We start from the raw sequence: 18,708 nt of genomic DNA on the forward strand, positions 1-18,708 counted from the left end.
CAAAAATAAAGTGTGAGACAATTACAGTATAAGCGAAAGAAGGATGATTTAATGATGTACCATCAGGATACAGAGAACAAGTATAAATGATACAATCGTATACCTGGGTTGTAAACCCTACATTGTTTGGATTACGTGGCCTATATAGCTCATCCCATTCTGAAGGGAACTATGAGAGAGAGAGCGGAGGGCAGTCTGGGCACCCCTTTAGGGGAACTTGCTGTGCACCGAGACCGACTCTCTAAACCCTCCCAAAACTGTATGCTGGTAAAAACCCCGGACCACAAAGCGGCAGTACAAGGAGAGAAGAACAAAAATCGTGTAACTGTCTTGTTGCCACATTTATCTTCAGAAGAGGGGATCCAAGTAGAGCTCATTCCTATCTTCATTTAGACAACGGGTTCCCCCCTAGTCGGAGAGGTTGTTCAATGTAAACCGTGGATATAAAGAGCTCCCAAAAGGCCTGCAAGAGGGAAAAGAAAAGAAAAAAGATTAGGAGGAAAGAGTAAGGAGATGCCACTGGGATGGAGAGGAGGCCAGCGCAAAGCTGGGGCAGGAGAATTTAGCGAATTGCTGAGGGACGAGCTGCTTCTCGGTGGAGTGGAAGTACCATTACCAGTTTGTTAAGCCCGCTTCCCAGGTATAAGGGGAGATGCCCACATATTTGGCCCTAGGTTCCCAGACCGCCTCAAAAGCCTGGGTTCTGTCAATGAGAACGCTTGTAAGTTTTTCTCCTGAGACATAATCCAAGAGATTTAGCGTTTGGTGGCTGGAAGGGAGACCCTCAGCTTTTTCCAGGACTTGGCTATCGTCAGCTTCGCCCCCAGTAGAATAAAATGTACAAGTTTACGAGTGGCTTTGGGCATCCTGGGAAGAGAGGAGTTCAGAAGAGCAACTCCTGGAGTTTTTGGAATTTGATTTGTGACCGTTTGGAGCATGGTGAACACCTTGGACCAATACGATCATATTATAGGGCATTCCCACCACGTGTGAGCCATAGAGCCCGTGAGTTGGCATCCCCTGAAGCACAGAGCGCTGGCTTTGGGATATATGAGGGCAGATTTGGCCAGCATGAGATACCATCTGGTCAGCACTTTCACATTAGATTCTATCAGGGATATATTTTGTATTCCTTTAAATGCCCTAGAAAAGGAGGTCTCCCATTGCTCCAAAGGCCAGTTAATTAGAAAATCGTTCTCCCAGGATGTCATATATGGGGATTTGGCATTTGATCGGGCTAACGACTGGTAGATGATGGAAATCCCCCCCCCCCCCCTCTCTGTTCCGAGGTCTGTCCACACCAATATTCATAGGATGTAAAACTGGAGGGGGGTGGTTTAGATCTCCAGATTGTATGCAGGAAGTGTTGTATTTGGTGAAATCTAAATAGTTCTGTGGGGGGAATCTCTAGCTGTTTTTTACAAAATTTCAGAGTGATTGACCCTGTGGCAGTGAAAAAGTGTCCGATCCGGTAAAGCCCCTTGTCTAGCCAGATTTGGTGTAATTCACCCTAAGGCCCGACACCGCCGCAAATTCAGAAAGCAGTTTGCAAAGATTGGGAAGGGAGGTGATCGGGGAGTGATAAATAGTAGCATGTCATCTGCGAAGAGGCCGCATTTGTGTGTTTGTGAACCGCAAGAGACACCTTGGATATTAGGATTGGAGTGAATTGCGATTTGCTAGAGTTTCGATAGCGAAAGTTAGAGGGGAGAGGGGGCAGCCCTGCCTGGTGCCTTTTTTTTCAATCCTGAGAGGATGCGAGTATTGTCCTTGTAGTCGTATCAAAGCCCTCGGACGAGTAGAGGGATCGAAGCAGTCCCATAAAACGGTGGTCAAATCCCCAGCGTTCCATGATGGAAAATATGTACCTCCATTCCACCGAGTCGAACGCTTTGTGCAAGTCTAAGGACAACAGCATGCCTTCCTGTTTAGGACCTCCAGTCCAGTTGGATTGAAGAATAGAAATCATGTCTATGGCCCTTCTAGTTTGGTCAGGTCCCTGTCTGCCAGGGATAAACCCTACCTGGTCCTTGTGGATGTTTCTGCCTATAAAGGAGGAGAGACGATTGGCTAATATTTTCGTTACAATCTTTAAATCATTATATATGGGTCTGTAGTTTTCAACTTCCTCAGAGTTTTTGTTTGGTTTGGGGATCACTGTGATGAAAGCGGTGTTAAGCTGAGGGTCTAGTGGGGAGCCTGCAGTCTTTGCGTTAAAGAAATCGGCCATGTGGGGGGCTAGGGTATCCGCAAAGGCCTTATAGTAAGGAACAGACAAGCCGTCAGGACCTGGAGCAGAGCCATTTTTGAGATTTCTAATCACGTCTTTAATTTCTTGGGCCGAAAAGGGATCTTCCATTGTGTTTTTGTGTTCTGTGGAAAGAGTCGGTATAGGTAAGTCTCATAGGAAGTCTGAGATCCGTGACCCTGCTTCCTGGTGGGAGGAGGTGTAGAGTTTAGAGTAGAAGTCATGAAAATAGCAAGTATTTTCTCAGGATTTGAGGTGGGGGGGGGGGGGGTGGCCAGGCCTCTTAATTCTGGGTAGGGTGTAGGTCCTCTGTTTGGGAGCAAGGCTAGCCGCCAACATGGACCCCATCTTGTCCCTATGTGAGTAAAATTTAGCTCCACTCCATCTAATATATGTTTTTCCGCCTTGGCGGTTAGGGCCAGATTGAGCTCCAGTCTTGCCACGTCAACTTTATCTAGGAGGGCCTTCGAGGGGTTTTTCTTATGAGTTGCTTTCAAGGATGTGTAAGTTTTTTCCAAATTCAGTATGTCAATCTGCCTCTCCTTTTTAATTTGGGATGCCATTTTGATCAAGGTGCCCCTAAATGGTGGCTTTGTGGGCTGCCCAGAGTGTTTCAGGGGAAATGTCTCCTTGGTCATTCAGTAAAAAGTATTCCTTGAGAGCCTCCTCTGTCTTTGGTAATAGTGGGGATGCTAAGGAGTGATTCGTTAAGGCGCCAGTGCGAAAGGGGTGATCTGGTGTTGAAGTTTTGTACGGTTAGGAGGACCAGAGAGTGATCCGACCAAGCAATGTCAATTATAGAGGCTTTACGAGCCAATGGTATGGTGGGTGGAGCTGCCAGAATGTGGTCTATCCTCGCCGGCCGCATGTGTCTGTGTGTCGGTGGCCATCTTGGTACACCCTGTCTGCCGATCCTGGGCGAAATGCGTCTGGCGTTCGTTCCGGGTATGCGGGGGGCGGGGTGCCCGGGTGTCTCCCCTATGCCTGCCACTGCCTTCGGAGCGGATCGCTGGGCTGTGCTGGGCGCTGTGTGTTCCGGGGTGATGCGGAGCTCCAGAATCAAGCATCCATCACGGAGCTCCTGCGCATGCGCACTCCAAAAGGCTAGTGTTCAACTTTAACCACTTCAGCGCCAGAAGAATTTGCCCCAAGAATAGGCCAAAATGTATTCAACCGCATGTCTTTGGTAAAAAAAAAAATGTCTAAGCGTATATTGGTTTGTGCAAAAGTTATAGCGTCTACAAACTAGGGTATATTTCCTGGAATTTACTCAGCTTCTAGTTTGACTGCCTATCTCATTTCTTGAGGTGCTAAAAGGGCAGGACAGTACAACCCCCCCCCCCCCCACCCCAATGACCCCATTTTGGAAAGTAGACACCCCAAAGAAATTGCTGAGAGGCATGTTGAGCCCATTGAATATTTTTTTTGTCACACGTGATTTTAAAAATGACAAAAATAAATTAACACAAAGTTGTCACTAAATGATATATTGCTCACGCATGCCATGGTTATATGTGGAGTTACACCCCGAAATATAATCTGCTGCTTCTCCTGAGTACAGGGTTGCCACGTGTGATGCTTTATGGGAGTCTAGCTGTGTACAGGACCCGAAAAGCCAATCGCTGCCTTTCAGGATTTCTAAGGGTGTAATTTTGTTATTTCACTCCTCACTACCTATTCGTTTTGAAGGCCATAGAATGCCAAGATAGCACAACCCCCCCCCCCCCCCCCAAATGACCCATTTTGGAAAGTAGACACCCCAAGCTATTTGCTGAGAGGCATGTTGTGTCCATGCAACACTTTTTTATTTTTATTTTTTAATATACATTTTGCCACAAGTTTTGGGAAAATTACAAACCCCTCATGGCATGTTTGAGCAATATATTTATTTATATTGTTTAGTGACAACTTTGTTAAAAAAAAAATAAGTTTGTAATTTACCTGAAAATTGTGGCAAAATATAAAATATTCCATGGACTCAACATGCCTATCGGCAAATGGCTTGGAGTGTCTACTTACCAAAAACTTGTATTTTGGGCGGGTGGGGGGTTGAACTGTCCTGGCATTTTATGCACAACATAAGAAGCTTATGTCACACATCACCCACTCTTCTAATAACTTGAAGACCAAGCCCTTTCTGGCCCTACAGATTAAAATGGTGGGTATTGCATTTTTTTCCCCACACAGTATTTGCTCAGCGATTTTTTTTTTTTTTTTTTTTTTTTTTTTTTTTTTTTTTTTTTAATGCAGATGCTTTAAAATTGCGCACAAACGTGTAGCGGCGACAAACTACATTATTTTTAAAAGCCTTTACAGGTTACCACTAGATTTACAGAGGATGTCTACTGTTAAAATTACTGCCCCCAAGCTGAAATTCACGGTGATACCTCACATGCATGGTGCAATTGCTGTTTACATATGACACAAGACCAACTCTTGCATTCACCTTTGCACAGGGGGACGGGATGCACCCCCCCTTTTTTCTTTTGTTCTCTTAGGAAATGTAAATATCCCCTGATGATAGGTAGTGACAGGTACTCTTTATTTAAAAAAGTTAACCCTAGATCTCTCCTCTGCCCTCAAAGCATCTGACCACACAGAGATCAGTGTGATATAATGCTCTCCCAATTTCCCAATGTCGCTGTTTATATCCAGCGAATCCTAAGTGCTTGTAGCTTCTGGTTTCTTAGGCCATAGAGATGATTGGATCCATTCTGGTCTCCGATCAGCTCTTTGGTCAGCTGGCTGCTTTCTCTGGTTCCCTGGTGGGACAGGAGAGCCCGAGAAGACCATGGAAGACGGCAGGAGGGGAGGGCTTGTAAAAGCAGTCTAGAGGCTAATTGATCACTAGGATTGCTTTTACATGAAAGCTGAACGCTGGCTGAAAAGAATGATGCCAAGATGATATCTAAACCTGCATGCATCATTCTGGTATAACCACTCAAAGTCCAGCAACATACCAGTACGTTGCTGGTCCTTGTTGGGTATATATTGTAATGTTCGTTGTGTTTTTTTTTTTTTCCATGCAGTCTGTGGACTGAACGAAACAGAGATTGATTGGTGGGTATGTCTCACCATTAGAATACCCCCCTTCATCCACCCACTTCTAATGATGGTTTTTTTTTATTTTTTATTTTTTTTTAACTGTGGTAGTGAAATCTACTCCTACAGCGCTGGAGTCACGGCTTTACGTATCGTGGGAGCAAATGCTGTTGCTGTCAGATTAAATAAACCCGTGCTGCAGCTGAATGGTGTACCTGCTAAGCATATAATGGTTAACAATAAAACAAAGTAACATTACAATATAACAGTAAGACATACAACACAGTAAAAATAAAACATTACAGTTCTAAAATACAGTAACAGAGCAGACAATAGAGCACATGAGAGAAGAAAAATCAACAACTTTTTGGCTTTTTTTATTTTTGTGTTAAATTTTTTGCACTTTTATATAAACTTTTACTGTAAACGTTCCAGATTAGGGCCTCTCAAAATATGATGGCCATCTCATCTTTCGTAAGTGTGCCCTAGGTCTGCGTAATGCTGTACCCTACACTAATAGTCCACTAGTGTGTGGTGGCGTTTGAAACAGTCACCACTGCAGAGACCAGGTTGGTCAGGACAGGAGGCACAATAAAAGCACGTGTCACGCCTAAATCCACGTTTTCTGCAGACACAACATCTTCTTTGGGGTGTTCTTTGGGCAGGGGTACCAGGGAAGACGTATAGAAAATGCCTCTCATGCAGTCGGCTCACTGCATTTAGATTGGGAAGTTGGGCCACCGCACCGTCTGGAAACAGGCTGTGATGATTTCTTCCTGGAATTTTAGGAAGGATCCAGTTTGTCCTGAAGATTTGCATAGCACATAAGCGTTCAACAGAGCTTATTGGAATAAATATACCATCGTCTGGCCTTCCGGGCAGTTGGGTACGGCGCCAACATCTGGTCGTTGAGGTGCACCCCTCCCATGTTAAGGTTGTAGTCGTGGACTCAGAGGGGTTTCTCCACACCAGTCGCCATTGGAATTTGGACTGTCATATCTGCGTAAATGGAGGTCAGAAGGAAAAAAAATTCCATGAATTCCTCCACTTCACTCTGAGCAAATAATTACTGCTCAAGCAGGCTCCCCCCCGTCTAAGTCGGGACTCTACAAGCCTTTGGGGGGGGGTGTGGGGGGTGGGAGAGAACAGCCCCGGCAATTAGCTTGCGCAGTGCCACATGCACTTATTCCACAATCAAGTTGACTAAAAAGCTGCACGCTTGTGTAATAATTGTCCACGTACAAGTGGTACCCCTTCCTGAATAAAATAACACCATCTCCCACACAGTCTTACCAGCGCTCCCTATGTAGCCTGGGCAGTTCTCCAGCTCAACGTGATTATCTCTTCCGTCATAAACCATAAAACTATATGTATAGTCTGTTGCCCTGTCAGAGCTTATACATCTTGACCACATATCTGGCACGCTTGCTGGGAAGATACTCTCTGATAGATAAGCAGCCAGAAAACTTAATCTTGGACTCGTCAATGCAGACAACTTGTTCGGGAGTAAACAAGTCTGCAAACTGTTGGTTGAAATGGTTTACGAGGGGCCTATTTCTGTAGAGCCGATCAAATCCAGGGTCATCCTGAGGGCGACAGAGTTCATTGTCGTTGAAGATCTGCTCGTATTGTGTCTTGGTTATGCAAGCAGAGAACACGGACATATGTTGAATTGGGTCAGTAAACCAATATGACTGCAACACACGTTTTTTATTTTTTAGCTATGTTATACAGGGAAATAAAGTATGGTAGTGGGTAAGGGAGATATTAGACTATTTAGCAAGAGGCAATAGAGCGCATAAATTACTTATAGTGACCTAGTATAAAGCATATAAAGTGCTGGTGCAAACAGTTGCAAATATGTGCAAACTCAAGGTGTCCAAGGATTTCAGCACTGCATTGCAGAAATACTTACCAGCACTAGCCCTCTATTTGTGGTATCCTTGACCACCTTAAGTTTGCAAATTTTTTTGCAACTGTTTGCACGGACATTATTATGATTGTAACCATTTGCACCAGCACTTTATATGCTTTATACTGGGTCACTATAAGTTTGCACTTTATCGTTTTTTTTGCAACGTTTGCATGGACATTGATGTCGCTTATCCTATGGACTTTTCTCTCCTGATTTATTATATATAGGTCAAATGTATTTTTTTTTCTTCTTGCACATCCTAGAAGAGGTTTTTTTTCATAGACTGTGACCTCTTTTTTATATTCATATTTATTTCACAAAATATTGCAGTCAATCATATTTTATGTAATTTATGCGCACTATTGCCTCTTGCTAAATAGTCTAATATCTCCCTTACCCACTCCCATACTTTATTTCCCTGTATAGCGCAGCACTATTCTATTAGTTGATTTTTTGCATTTGGGTCTGGATACCCCTTTCAGTGTATGCAGCAATACCCATTCTTTTATCTAATTGGTTGGCGTAGGGATATTTAACTTTATTTTTTTTTATTTTTTTTTAGCTATGTCTATGAGGAGGGATAAGCCCAGGAAGGTCTTAAATTCGGAACCATAAGGCCTCTTTCACATGAACGATCCGTTCAGGTCCGCCTGTCAGTTTTTTAGGCAGACCTGAACGGATGCTCCATAGACCTCCTATGGAGTGTTGGATGTCAGCGGTGACATGTCCGCTGACATCCGACCTGGATCGGGCGACTATGTTCTCTGCAGTCTGTCGTCATCCGATCTCCCATAGGGGAGAGCAGCGCTCTGACAGGTCCGTCCCTGCGCAGTGTGCAGAGACAGACCTGTCATCTTCCTGCTCAGCGGGGATTGACGGAGCGATCCCCGCTGAGCAAGCAGATGTTCACGGGGCAGATCATCACGGATCCGTTCCGTGTGAAAGAGGCCTAATAGGTTTACAATCTCTGGCAAGGGCCTACTGGGGATTAGCGGCGATGAATTGACCAGCATTCAAATTGCTTTGGTCCACAATTGATCTATAGAGATCTTCCGTGAAAAACTGCAAATTAAAAGCATGCGACATAAAATCAACTGTTTTTCCATCTGAATTTGGCCAGTGATTGGGGCAAGTACAAGCCCTACAGAAGTGGTGTGCTCCCAATTTGGATTGGCAAATTCAGCGGGAATGGAACTATGGGCTCAACGGGCCTGTGTTGGGGTTTATTTATTTGTCTGTCTTTTTTTTTTTTTTTGATGGCTGCGAGACACTACTTATGCTAGCCACCGCACCAGCTTGAACTGCACTTATGGGACTCGCCACGTCACCAAGTGTTACTGCAGTGCTGGATGTACACCCAGGATGTACTAGGCTGCTGTTGCTTGCCAGTTCACCAGAAGGATGAGCGATACTAGTACTGGCTCTTTGCTCCATGCGCAAGCCCTGCAGTTCTTGCACCTCAACAGTGGAAGAATGGGGTAGAGTACACCTGACCTTGGCAGTGACCACTACTCCCTCATCAGAGCTATCTGTGTGGGTGCCACGCCACTGCTGTCCTGCTCAGAAATGTGTAGGCCTCTTCACTAGTGTACCTTTGATTGGAAATTGTGGCCTCTAAATTTACTGGTACAACTAGTGAAACTCGCAGGAAAAAAGAGCACCTGATTGTCAGCGACTATTTCAAACGCTACCAAAAAAACTGTTAGCGTTCACAGGGATCAGGCCTGACTCTGCGAATGCTGCAGTTATGTGTTTTGTAAGTGACAGTAATTGATACTGCACTTGGGTGGGCTGGTCAGAGGGGCTAAACGCAGGTGCTAACAGGTATCTGGCTGATCCCACTAACGCTGCATTTTTGGGAACCCTAAACTACTGGGGATGCTAGTATAGACCAGATCAAATATATTGATCTGTTCACACTATGCTAATAAGGGAGGTGTATTGTGCGCGGGTGTTGACGCTACTTGTACTAATCTGAAGCTGCCTGGGGCAGCGCGGACCCTGGCGCTAAAACTGATATCATCCGCCGGGCGATCGGGGGTTAAACCTTTATTAGGCAATATATGGCGGATACCCTGATGCTATAAAAGCCTGACAGTAACTGGCTAACTATACACTGGGGGATTAAGGGGTTAAACCTTGTTTAGGGGGGTCCCTAGACCTATCTGGGCCTACTACTAAGTACCCCAACGTTGATTCGTGTCACAAATGACAATGTAAAATATGAAAACTGCACTTAGTGTCACTGACGGGGAGTGAGGGGTTAATGGGGGGGTAAGAGGCAAAGCAATCGGGGGGTGAAAAGAGCATGCCTATGTGTACTGTCAGTGTAGCATTGATGTCTATCCTCTCTCTGGAAGAAAAAAAATTCCAGAGGGGAATGTGTTTACACTTACAGGCAAGGGACAGTCTGCCATTGGCCAGAACCGATAACCAGGTCCAGGCCAGGGCCTGAAGACTGATCGGTTCTGACGCGATGCCGAATGCGCGTGGATGTACAGCTACAACACCTTGCCCTGGGGAGAGGCAACCTGCTGCAGTATAACTGTGGTGGCTGGTCTGGAGACGGTTAAAGGGGGGGGGGGGGGGGGGGCAAATTAAGGAAAAAAAAAAGTCATATCGCATATAATTGCGACACTAATCATATTGTAATTAAATGTTATTAAAAACTGCTTTTCCATTTCAATCTGCAGTCAATGTCATTTTCTAAGAATACATTGCAATATGGCTACCTGAAGCTGTTCTGTACTGAGTGTGTACTGACCACTCCCCAGAAACATAATTTCCTGCTTGTGGGATTGGCTCACCAATTTTCCCAGAAGTCTGCCTAAGATACTAATCAGATTTCAGGCATCCCTTGCAACTAAAATTTAATTTTTTTTGAGAGCTACTTTCAGTGGGAGCATGTCTAAATGGATGCAGGCCCAGCAGATTTCCTCATTAGCGTTGTACAGCTCCACACCTGACTGATAATTATGAAACCACTCCCATTCAGGGGCTGACTGACCATTTGGCCACTCGGGCACTGCCCGAGGGGGCCCCATCAGGGTTGCCAGCCTCAGTAAAACCAGGGACGGTATGGAAAAAAAAAAAAAAAAAAAAAACGATTTTTATTTTTATATCTGTCTCTGAAATGTCCATTACAGTCATCCTTCTGATCTAAAAATACAGAGATTATAGCTGCCCCACCTCTCCAGTACCTTCTCAGCTAATAGAAACATGTCTGTGTATAGTGTGTATACTGTGTGGCCCCATAATCTCCTATTGCCGGAGGCCCCATGAGTTGTCAGTCTGCCCCTGCTCCCATTACACTCACTCAGAACAGAGGTTTTCTTCAGAATAACAAAAGGTAGGAATCTGCAACAAAGTTTGTTATAATTCTTGCAACGTACATGGATCACCCAGAAGAGAATGCTTTTTTTTTTTCTCAACAAAAGTGGAGTTGCGCTTTAAGGAAAGTGATATTGGGGCTCAGCGGTAGAAACCACTGTTTTTGAGGACCATGAGGTCAACACTCCCACAAGTCTTTTAAAGAATATTTCAGCTGAAGTTTTTTTATCAGAACAGCATTTGTTGGTGCTGCCAGAAGAGTTGAATTGAAGTGTTGAAGTTCAGGCTCAGGATTTGGTGTTGTAAGGACTGGATTACTGAACAAAATTATGTTTTGACTAGAGTATACGTTTAATTGAAAATGTTTTGTACTAAATTAAAACCATTTTTTGTGATACCAGGTCATCAAGACATGCAAGAAAATGGGTATAAAGACTGTTGCAGTACACAGCGATGTGGATTCTGCTGCGGTGAGTTTTTCTGTTTTTTGTTTTTGTAATGTCTTTGAGAACGTTGAGCCAGGACTGTCCCCACAGTCTGCTTTAGAATTTTGTTTTCTTTGGTAAACACAGCGTGTTGGTGCACTACATTGAATAGAGCTGTATGTGATTTTCTAGAAAAACTTAACTTCTTTTTTCACCAGTTTAATACACTCTTAAGCCAGTCATACTTGGTTCAAAATTTGGCTAATTCAGCATGGACTTGATTAATTTCGATCCATGTATGGGGACCGATTGACTTCTGTACAGCAAAACTGTCAGATAAATGAGGTTCCTGGAGCTGATCGGTCTATTCTGACGGTGGGGTAGTCTCCCCATTGTCAAAATAGAATAGCACAGCGGGTGTTATTTCCCCATCCACCTCGAATGTGTGGATGGGGGAATGGGGTTAGTGTTGTGTGGTGTATTTATATGTGTGTGTGTGTGTGTGTGTGTGTGTGTGTGTGTGTGTGTGTGTGTATATATGTGTATGTATGTATGTATATATATATATATATATATATATATATATATATATATATATATATATATATATATATATATATATATAAAAAAAATTCCCTTCAATCTGCTGGTTGATCAAAAAAGTACTCCATCCTCTATGGGCTTCTTTAGATTATGTAGATCATATTATTTGTGTAATGGCCTTGACTGTACACAGGTTTTCTATGCCACAGTAGGAATACAAACCGTTTTGAAGCCGAATACCTAATAATCTATTGCTATCAAAGGTTCCCCACATTCTGTATTGTGAAATAAATTGTGTTCTTAGGTTTTATTTCAAGCATTCCCGTCAGGTTTTATCTGTGCCCTGGAAAAGATATGAACTTGTGCTGGAGGACAATGCAAATAAATATTTAGATTTAGAAATTTTTTCTTGTGCATATTTTCATTCAAACTGCCTTTATGCCACAAATTCTTTTATATGATGTAATCATTTTTTATTTTATTTTTTGCATCCTTTGGGGGAAACGTACAGTATACGTATATTGTTCAGGTGGCTTTGTTTTATTTCTTTAATTGCAAAATTATTAGCGCTGTAGTGCTTTCCCCATTTAACACATTCTGTCACTTTATATTGTATATGTGTTTTGTGTTCAGATGTTTTTACGGGATCAGTATAAAGTTTATGATAAGTGAAAAGTAGGTTAACACTAATTGGATTCGAACAATAGAAGGTATAGCATAAACCATTGACTGAGATGTAATTTTATTTGGCATTTTTAACTCAGCAGGGCTTCTATAGCCAAGGAATGTAATGAACTATAAAAGACTGGAAACATCCCATGGGATTGTAACGTAAATTTACTTGAACTGTAATCAGCAGTTGATGAGTAATAATACATGTACCTTATTGACCTGCAATCCATATTCAAGGCAAAAATAGAGCCGCACATATTTCTTTATAATTTCAATTTTTTTTAACTAAAGACCTGTATCTAGCGGTTTCTTTCACTTTAACAATTTTGGGAAAGGCAAAAGAGATAAATATGATAGAAGACCTGGAGTCTTGCTATGACATATATAACCCTGGGGCAGATCTATGCTTTTTGGTTTGTGAGATGACACTGCAAAGCTGGGATTCTGAGTTTTTTTATATTCTTAATATTTGTGTAGGGTCTCCTCATGGTGTAAAGTTTTTTTTTTTTTTATTTTTTTTATTTTTTTTTTCACCATACATTTCTAAAACATACTGACTTATTCAACGACCTTAGTGTGCATCTTTGTATATAACTGCCATAGGGATATTAACTTGATCTTTAGCTTTCTTATGATTATGTCAGTGCTTTCGGTAAAGTCCCTTTGACACATGGGTGTATTGTCTTGTACACGTTTAAAGAGGAAGTAAACCCTGATGGGTTTACTTCCTCTTTCATTCCCTGCAAAGGTAAAGCATAATGGCCTACTATGCATGTATCACTTACCTGACACAGGAGACAGCGAAGTCGCCGATGTCCCCTGTAGTAGGGAGCATCTATCTTCTCGGTGGGTCTCGCCGCTCCGCCGCTGTCATTCGGTGAAGCCGCGATGACGTCACTCCCGCGCATGCGCACGGGAGCTGCCACTCGCAGCATATCGGCGTTGACCGTGGCGCGCTGCGCCGTAGACAGCGGTTGCCTGTCTTTCGGAAAATATCTCCTAAACCGTGTAGGTTTAGGAGATATTTCTTGGACCTACAGGTAAGCCTTAAGCTAGGCTTACCTGTAGGTCAAAGCTGGTTGTAAGGGTTTACAACCACTTTAAGTCCATTGCAAGTATAGTGCTTTGTGTGTTTTTTGTGTGCTTTTCATACTGTACCATTTGAAATCTTCATGTTTTTTTTGCTGGGAGCTGCATCAAAGACACAGCAAGCAGTGCCCACTGTATCTGCAACACCCCAAAGATGCATGGAAAATTATGGAAACTGGGCGTAAGTGTGTTGGATATTTCAACAAAGCAAAATAGTACATATTGTTTCTTATCAAGACTCAAAACTGCAGATCAGAATTTTTTATTTTTGGAAGTAAAGTGTTTTTTCAGATATTTGCAATTTTGTATGCTCTTCTGTGAGTCTGGTTTATTTGTTTTCTAAATTATGAAAGGGAACAGTATTTCTGCATTTTTGTTGATTTGAAAATGGTCATGTGTTCAGTATTATTGACTTAAATAGCAGTTTAGTAATTTGCTTTTGAGTGTTGCAAAGAGGTCAACAGGATGCTAAAAAAATGTCAGTACTCTGTAATTTAAAGAGATAAAAGGCGCACTCTGGCATCGTTTCGGAAGCGGTGTACCAATGTAGTTCCCTGCTCTCATTATTACTACTTTTGTGTATCACTGAGAAATGGATTCAGCTGCTGGAAGGTGCAGGGCAATAGGTGGCCATGGAAAGTACTAAGAGTTCTTTACCAGTGTGATGCATTTTGATAACAAAGGGGCTGAAGGTAAATACTAAAGATTTACAAATGAGGGGAGCAAGCTACCTTTTACAAATGGTCCTTGGAGATTAATTATGGAGCAGAAATGTATTTAAGAGCTATTATTTTGATTGCTGCCATTAATAGGTTTTAGTGTGTGTACTTATATCCATTTCCAGTAGTTTTGGGTTATGTGGGGCCAAATAGTAGATGACAATTGCATGTATTTTTTAACACCCTATTTTTATGTAAATAATTTCACCCTTGGAGTGAAAAGGTCTGTGTAGTTTAAAGATTTTTAGAATATTGATAAATATAAAAGTTTTTGATGTCTCTGACTTGTATTAGTTAGTCATCCTGCATATAGATGTGTTATTCTACCTCAAAATCTTTGAACTTGGCAGAGAGACAATTTTTAAAGGGGTTCGAATGTGGTGCATGAAAAGTGGGCACGGTTTTATGGGTGTGGTTTATAGGTTAATATTACAACTAGAGGTCGACCGATATGGGTTTTTCTCTGGCCGATGCCGATATTTAGAAATCATGGCGGCCGATAGCCGATATATGATGCCGATTTTTTTGGGCCGATATGTTAGGCCGATTTTATTTTATTTATTTATTTTTAATCCCCCTTGATCTAACACACCTTTCCCACTGGGGCGTTTTAAGGCGCTTTTGGGCTAAAAATAGCGCCTGTAAAGTGCCTGCAAAATGGCTCCCCTGCAGTCTGTGAAAGACAGAGTGCTTTCACACTGAGGCGATGCTCTGGCAGGATCTTAAAAAAAAGTCCTGCAAGCAGCACGTTTGGAGTGGTGTATACTGCTCATCCACCACTCCTGCCCATTGATATGAATGGGCACCACTGCCGAAGCGCATGCAATGCGATCTGGCAGCGGTGCTTCATGGGCGCATTTAACCTCTTCCTTGGCCGCTAGCTGGGTTATATGTGCCCCACTAGCAGCCAAATAGCACCGCTAAAATGATGGTAAAGAGCCGCTAAAACTTGCGTTTTACCATCAACGCCTGCCCGCTCCAGTGTGAAGGCGGCCTTCATACGTGATACAGAAAATTTCTTACACTTAAACATTTATTAAACAAAACAAACCTCCAATCAGTTTACTTGTATGTATGATTTAGATAAAAAAAATATATATATATATTAAATAAAAACAGGTAGTCAAAACTTTTGGACAAAAAAAAAAAAATGGGCTAACTTTACTGTTTTTTATTTTATTTTTATTTTTTAAATGGTGTATTTTTTTCCCAAAAAAATGCATTTGAAAGACCTCTGTGCAAATGCCGTGTGCCATAAAATATTGCAACAACCGCTATTTTATTCCCTAGGATCTCTGCTAAAAAAATATATATAATTTTTGGGGGGGGTCTAAGTGATTTTCTGGCAGAAAATACAGGATTTTTACTTGTAAGCAACAAGTGTCAGAAAAGATTTAGTCTTTAAATGGTTAAACTGAGAACTTCTACACACAGAGATGACTTAATTCATTCAAGTGTAAACATTGTATCTTTCTGTTCTTTTCTTGGCAGCCTGCCCAGAGTGGAGGAAAGGGTTGCTATGACGACTCAGTCAACTTAGACCATTCTATACAGAAGTCATTTCAAAGTCCCGCTGTAGTTCTAAATCGGCTTTTTATCAGCACAAATCGGCCGATGCCGATTATTTAAAAAACGGCAAATATCGGCCGATATATCGGTCGACCTCTAATTACAACAGCTTTCGTTGGCATCCCACCTGATATTAAGATTTATCACAATAAGCACAGAAACACATCACTGTTCATTTATAAAATTATTTATGTATTTGATGAGCTAGCTTCAACTTTTAGTACATTCTATAGTCGATATGGTGCGACAACCCAACCGCTCTTGTATAGAATACAGTGATAAATTAGTACAAACACCAGACTGCTCCCACAACACATCCCAGTCCCTCCTCGGTATAGACAATCCCCACAGCACAGATCCCCCCATTTCAGCTTCTCCTCAGTACAGACCCCCTCCCTGACCACCAGTATAGACCACACTCCCTTCCCATTGGTTTTAACCCCTTCCCACCAGTACGGGGACTGTTGAAAGGTATGCTTTGTGTATGAATGTACATGTGGGTTACAGTATGTAGGATGCACTCTTGCAACAAGAGTGGAGAAACATGTACTAGTGTCAAAAAAGGGGGGAAAAAGTATCCTTGTACCTTACCATTTTGAAAAATGTCATAAGGAGGGTTGATGTTTAGGTGGGGACATTAAAAACTCCTATGGACTGTTCCAAATGAGGGACAGTTGGGAGGCTATGTAGGTGCATCCTATTATGCAAGCATGCGCTGTTTTCCATGTAAGTCCAGACGTGAATCTCCCAAATCCTCATATACTATGTTTATTCACTTCTCAAGAAAAGCTTGTTTTGAAAATATGGCTTATTGCCATTTGAAAATAAAGCATGCAAGTGAATTTATAACGATAAAGAATGCAAGATGAAAAACCTGAATTTTTATTTTTTGGTGAAAGTCTTTACAGACTCCAGTGTCTAGCAGAAATGACCTGCTGTTCAGTAGATCAGGCTCCTGGTGTGGATTGTACTCTTTGCCTTGATATCCAGTAATGGTATCTTGCGTACGCACTTGTGCTTGACTGACAGAGGTGATGTGAGTCATCACTTATCAAGATATTATCATGCTTGCTCCTGATAATTTCACCCTGCTGTCTTGGGAGATGGAGAGGACAGATATGATTTTGTGATGTTGAAGCAATTAGTGTTTGCTGCTTACAGCTGAACAAATTCAAGACTTAATGATCAGGTAAATTAAGATGGAGTACTTAAGTGGGAGCTAAAGTGTAGCTTCCTTTTTTACCATGTAGAATGTTTTTGCTATTTTTCTCTCTGAAGTTTGTTAACTTGCTTTAAACGTACTTGTTTATGTGGTCAATGTTCTGTTTCAGTTTTTTTTTCTTTTTGTAACAAAAGATATTACAGGCTTTGAATTAAAAGGATGTAAAAAAAAATACACACGGGTACAGCTGATGTGGTACCATAATAGGGGAATCTAAAAGCTGCTTACGAAAAATAATTATAATGGAGGGGGGGGGGGGGGGGGGGAGAGGCCTCATAACTGTTATAACTGCTTCCCATGTGAATGAGTAAAGCTGGCCATAATTGCTGTTGTGTCCAGATTTTTTCTTTTTTTTTCTTTTAGAGCATTTGTTCAATTGTCAATTGGTTAGTTTGGGTTTTGGGCTGCAATGATGAGAAAATTCAAAGGAGCTGGATGGGAAATTTTTGTATAGCCAAGGGTGTTCAACAAAACACAATAGCCAAAGTGTGCCTCATGTGCAAGAAGGGGACATTAAAGCATAAGGGCACCTCATAAAATCTGAACACATGATCCCAATGCCCTCCCAGGACACCAGATGGAAAGGTCAAATGAATGGACCACTGGACTCTCACCACCAACAACTTTGCCAAAATATTATCATACTACATTGGGCAACCCCTATGATGGTAATTATCTCTGTATAAAGGTAATGTGCTGTTTCCAGAAGAAATAGAAAAGGGGTTTTTATTTATTTATTATTTCAAGATGGCGCAATAGCCTATTTGGCATAAAATAGGAGGAGGCCAATCAATGTTCTCTGCCACTGTAGGTACTAGGTTCTCCACCAGACCTAGTAAGCATGTCTTCGGGGACGGAGACATGGAGGTACTTACTACTGAGTTAATGACAGAAACCACCTGTGTCCAGTATGTGCTAATACTAAAACAGGACTAGAATAAATTAATCTCCATAATGATGGCCACAGTGCCTGCATTCAGGAGAACGTGTGGGTCTTGTTTTATGTAATTAATACAGAATAAGATATGCCCTATGGAGGATTTTAAACTGTATAAGGTGTTCTCGCAAAGAGACTAAGTTCTTCTAGGTTGTAAGCTCTAACCAGCAGGGCCCTCTGATCCCTCCTGTATTGGTTTGTATTGTAAATGTACTGTCTGCCCTCATATTTCGGATTTTGGCCCAAACTTGTCTTGTATACACACGGTCGCACTAAGTTGTCGGAAAATCCGATTGTTCTGAACGCACTGACGTAAACTATGCGTTTGTCTATCCCAAAGGACGGGACTATAAAGAGGCCAGTAGCCAATAGCTATTGGCTCATAATTTATTCTGAGCATGTGGGGCACTTTGTCCGTTGGAGTTTGTCTACACACGATCAGATTTTGTTGTCGGAAAGTTTTTTTAGATCCTGGTCTCAAACTTTGAGTGTTGGAAATTCCGAAGGGAAAAAGTCCAATGGAGCCCCCATACAGTGCCTTGCCAAAGTATTCGGCCCCCTTGAACTTTTCAACCTTTTGCCACATTTCAGGCTTCAAAGATATAACATTTTAATTTTTTGTGAAGAATCACCAACAAGTGGGACACAATTGTGAAGTGGAATGTAATCTATTGGATAATTTAAACTTTTTTAGCAAATAAAAAACTGAAAAGTGGTGCGTGTAAAATTATTCGGCCCCTTTACTTTCAGTGCAGCAAACTCACTCCAGAAGTTCAGCGAGGATCTCTGAATGATCCAATGGTGTCCTAAATGACTGATGGTGATAAATAGAATCCACCTGTGTGTAATCAAGTCTCTGTATAAATGCACCTGCTCTGTGATAGTCTCAGGGTTCTGTTGAAAGCGCAGAGAGCATCGTGAAGACCAAGGAACACACAAAGATTTCCCAAGCTTTAAACATCCCAAGGAGCACTGTGCAAGCGATCATTTTGAAATG

The 18,708-nt window shown here is 42.1% G+C and overlaps 1 protein-coding gene across 1 annotated transcript in view; it reads left to right on the plus strand.

Annotated features, from left to right (window-relative positions):
- PCCA (propionyl-CoA carboxylase subunit alpha) overlaps window positions 1-18,708 on the plus strand; it is a 1,052,859-nt gene that overhangs the window by 71,816 nt on the left and 962,335 nt on the right. Inside the window, exon 4 of the mRNA XM_077482961.1 lies at window positions 10,937-11,005. Within this exon, the coding sequence (XP_077339087.1) occupies window positions 10,937-11,005 (69 nt within the window). The remainder of the gene's footprint in view (window positions 1-10,936; window positions 11,006-18,708) is intronic.

The sequence above is a fragment of the Lithobates pipiens genome, unplaced genomic scaffold (genome assembly GCF_037356315.1).
Source record: "Lithobates pipiens isolate NorthernLeopardFrog02 unplaced genomic scaffold, aLitPip1_a1.2 Scaffold_16, whole genome shotgun sequence".
Taxonomy (NCBI): domain Eukaryota; kingdom Metazoa; phylum Chordata; class Amphibia; order Anura; family Ranidae; genus Lithobates; species Lithobates pipiens.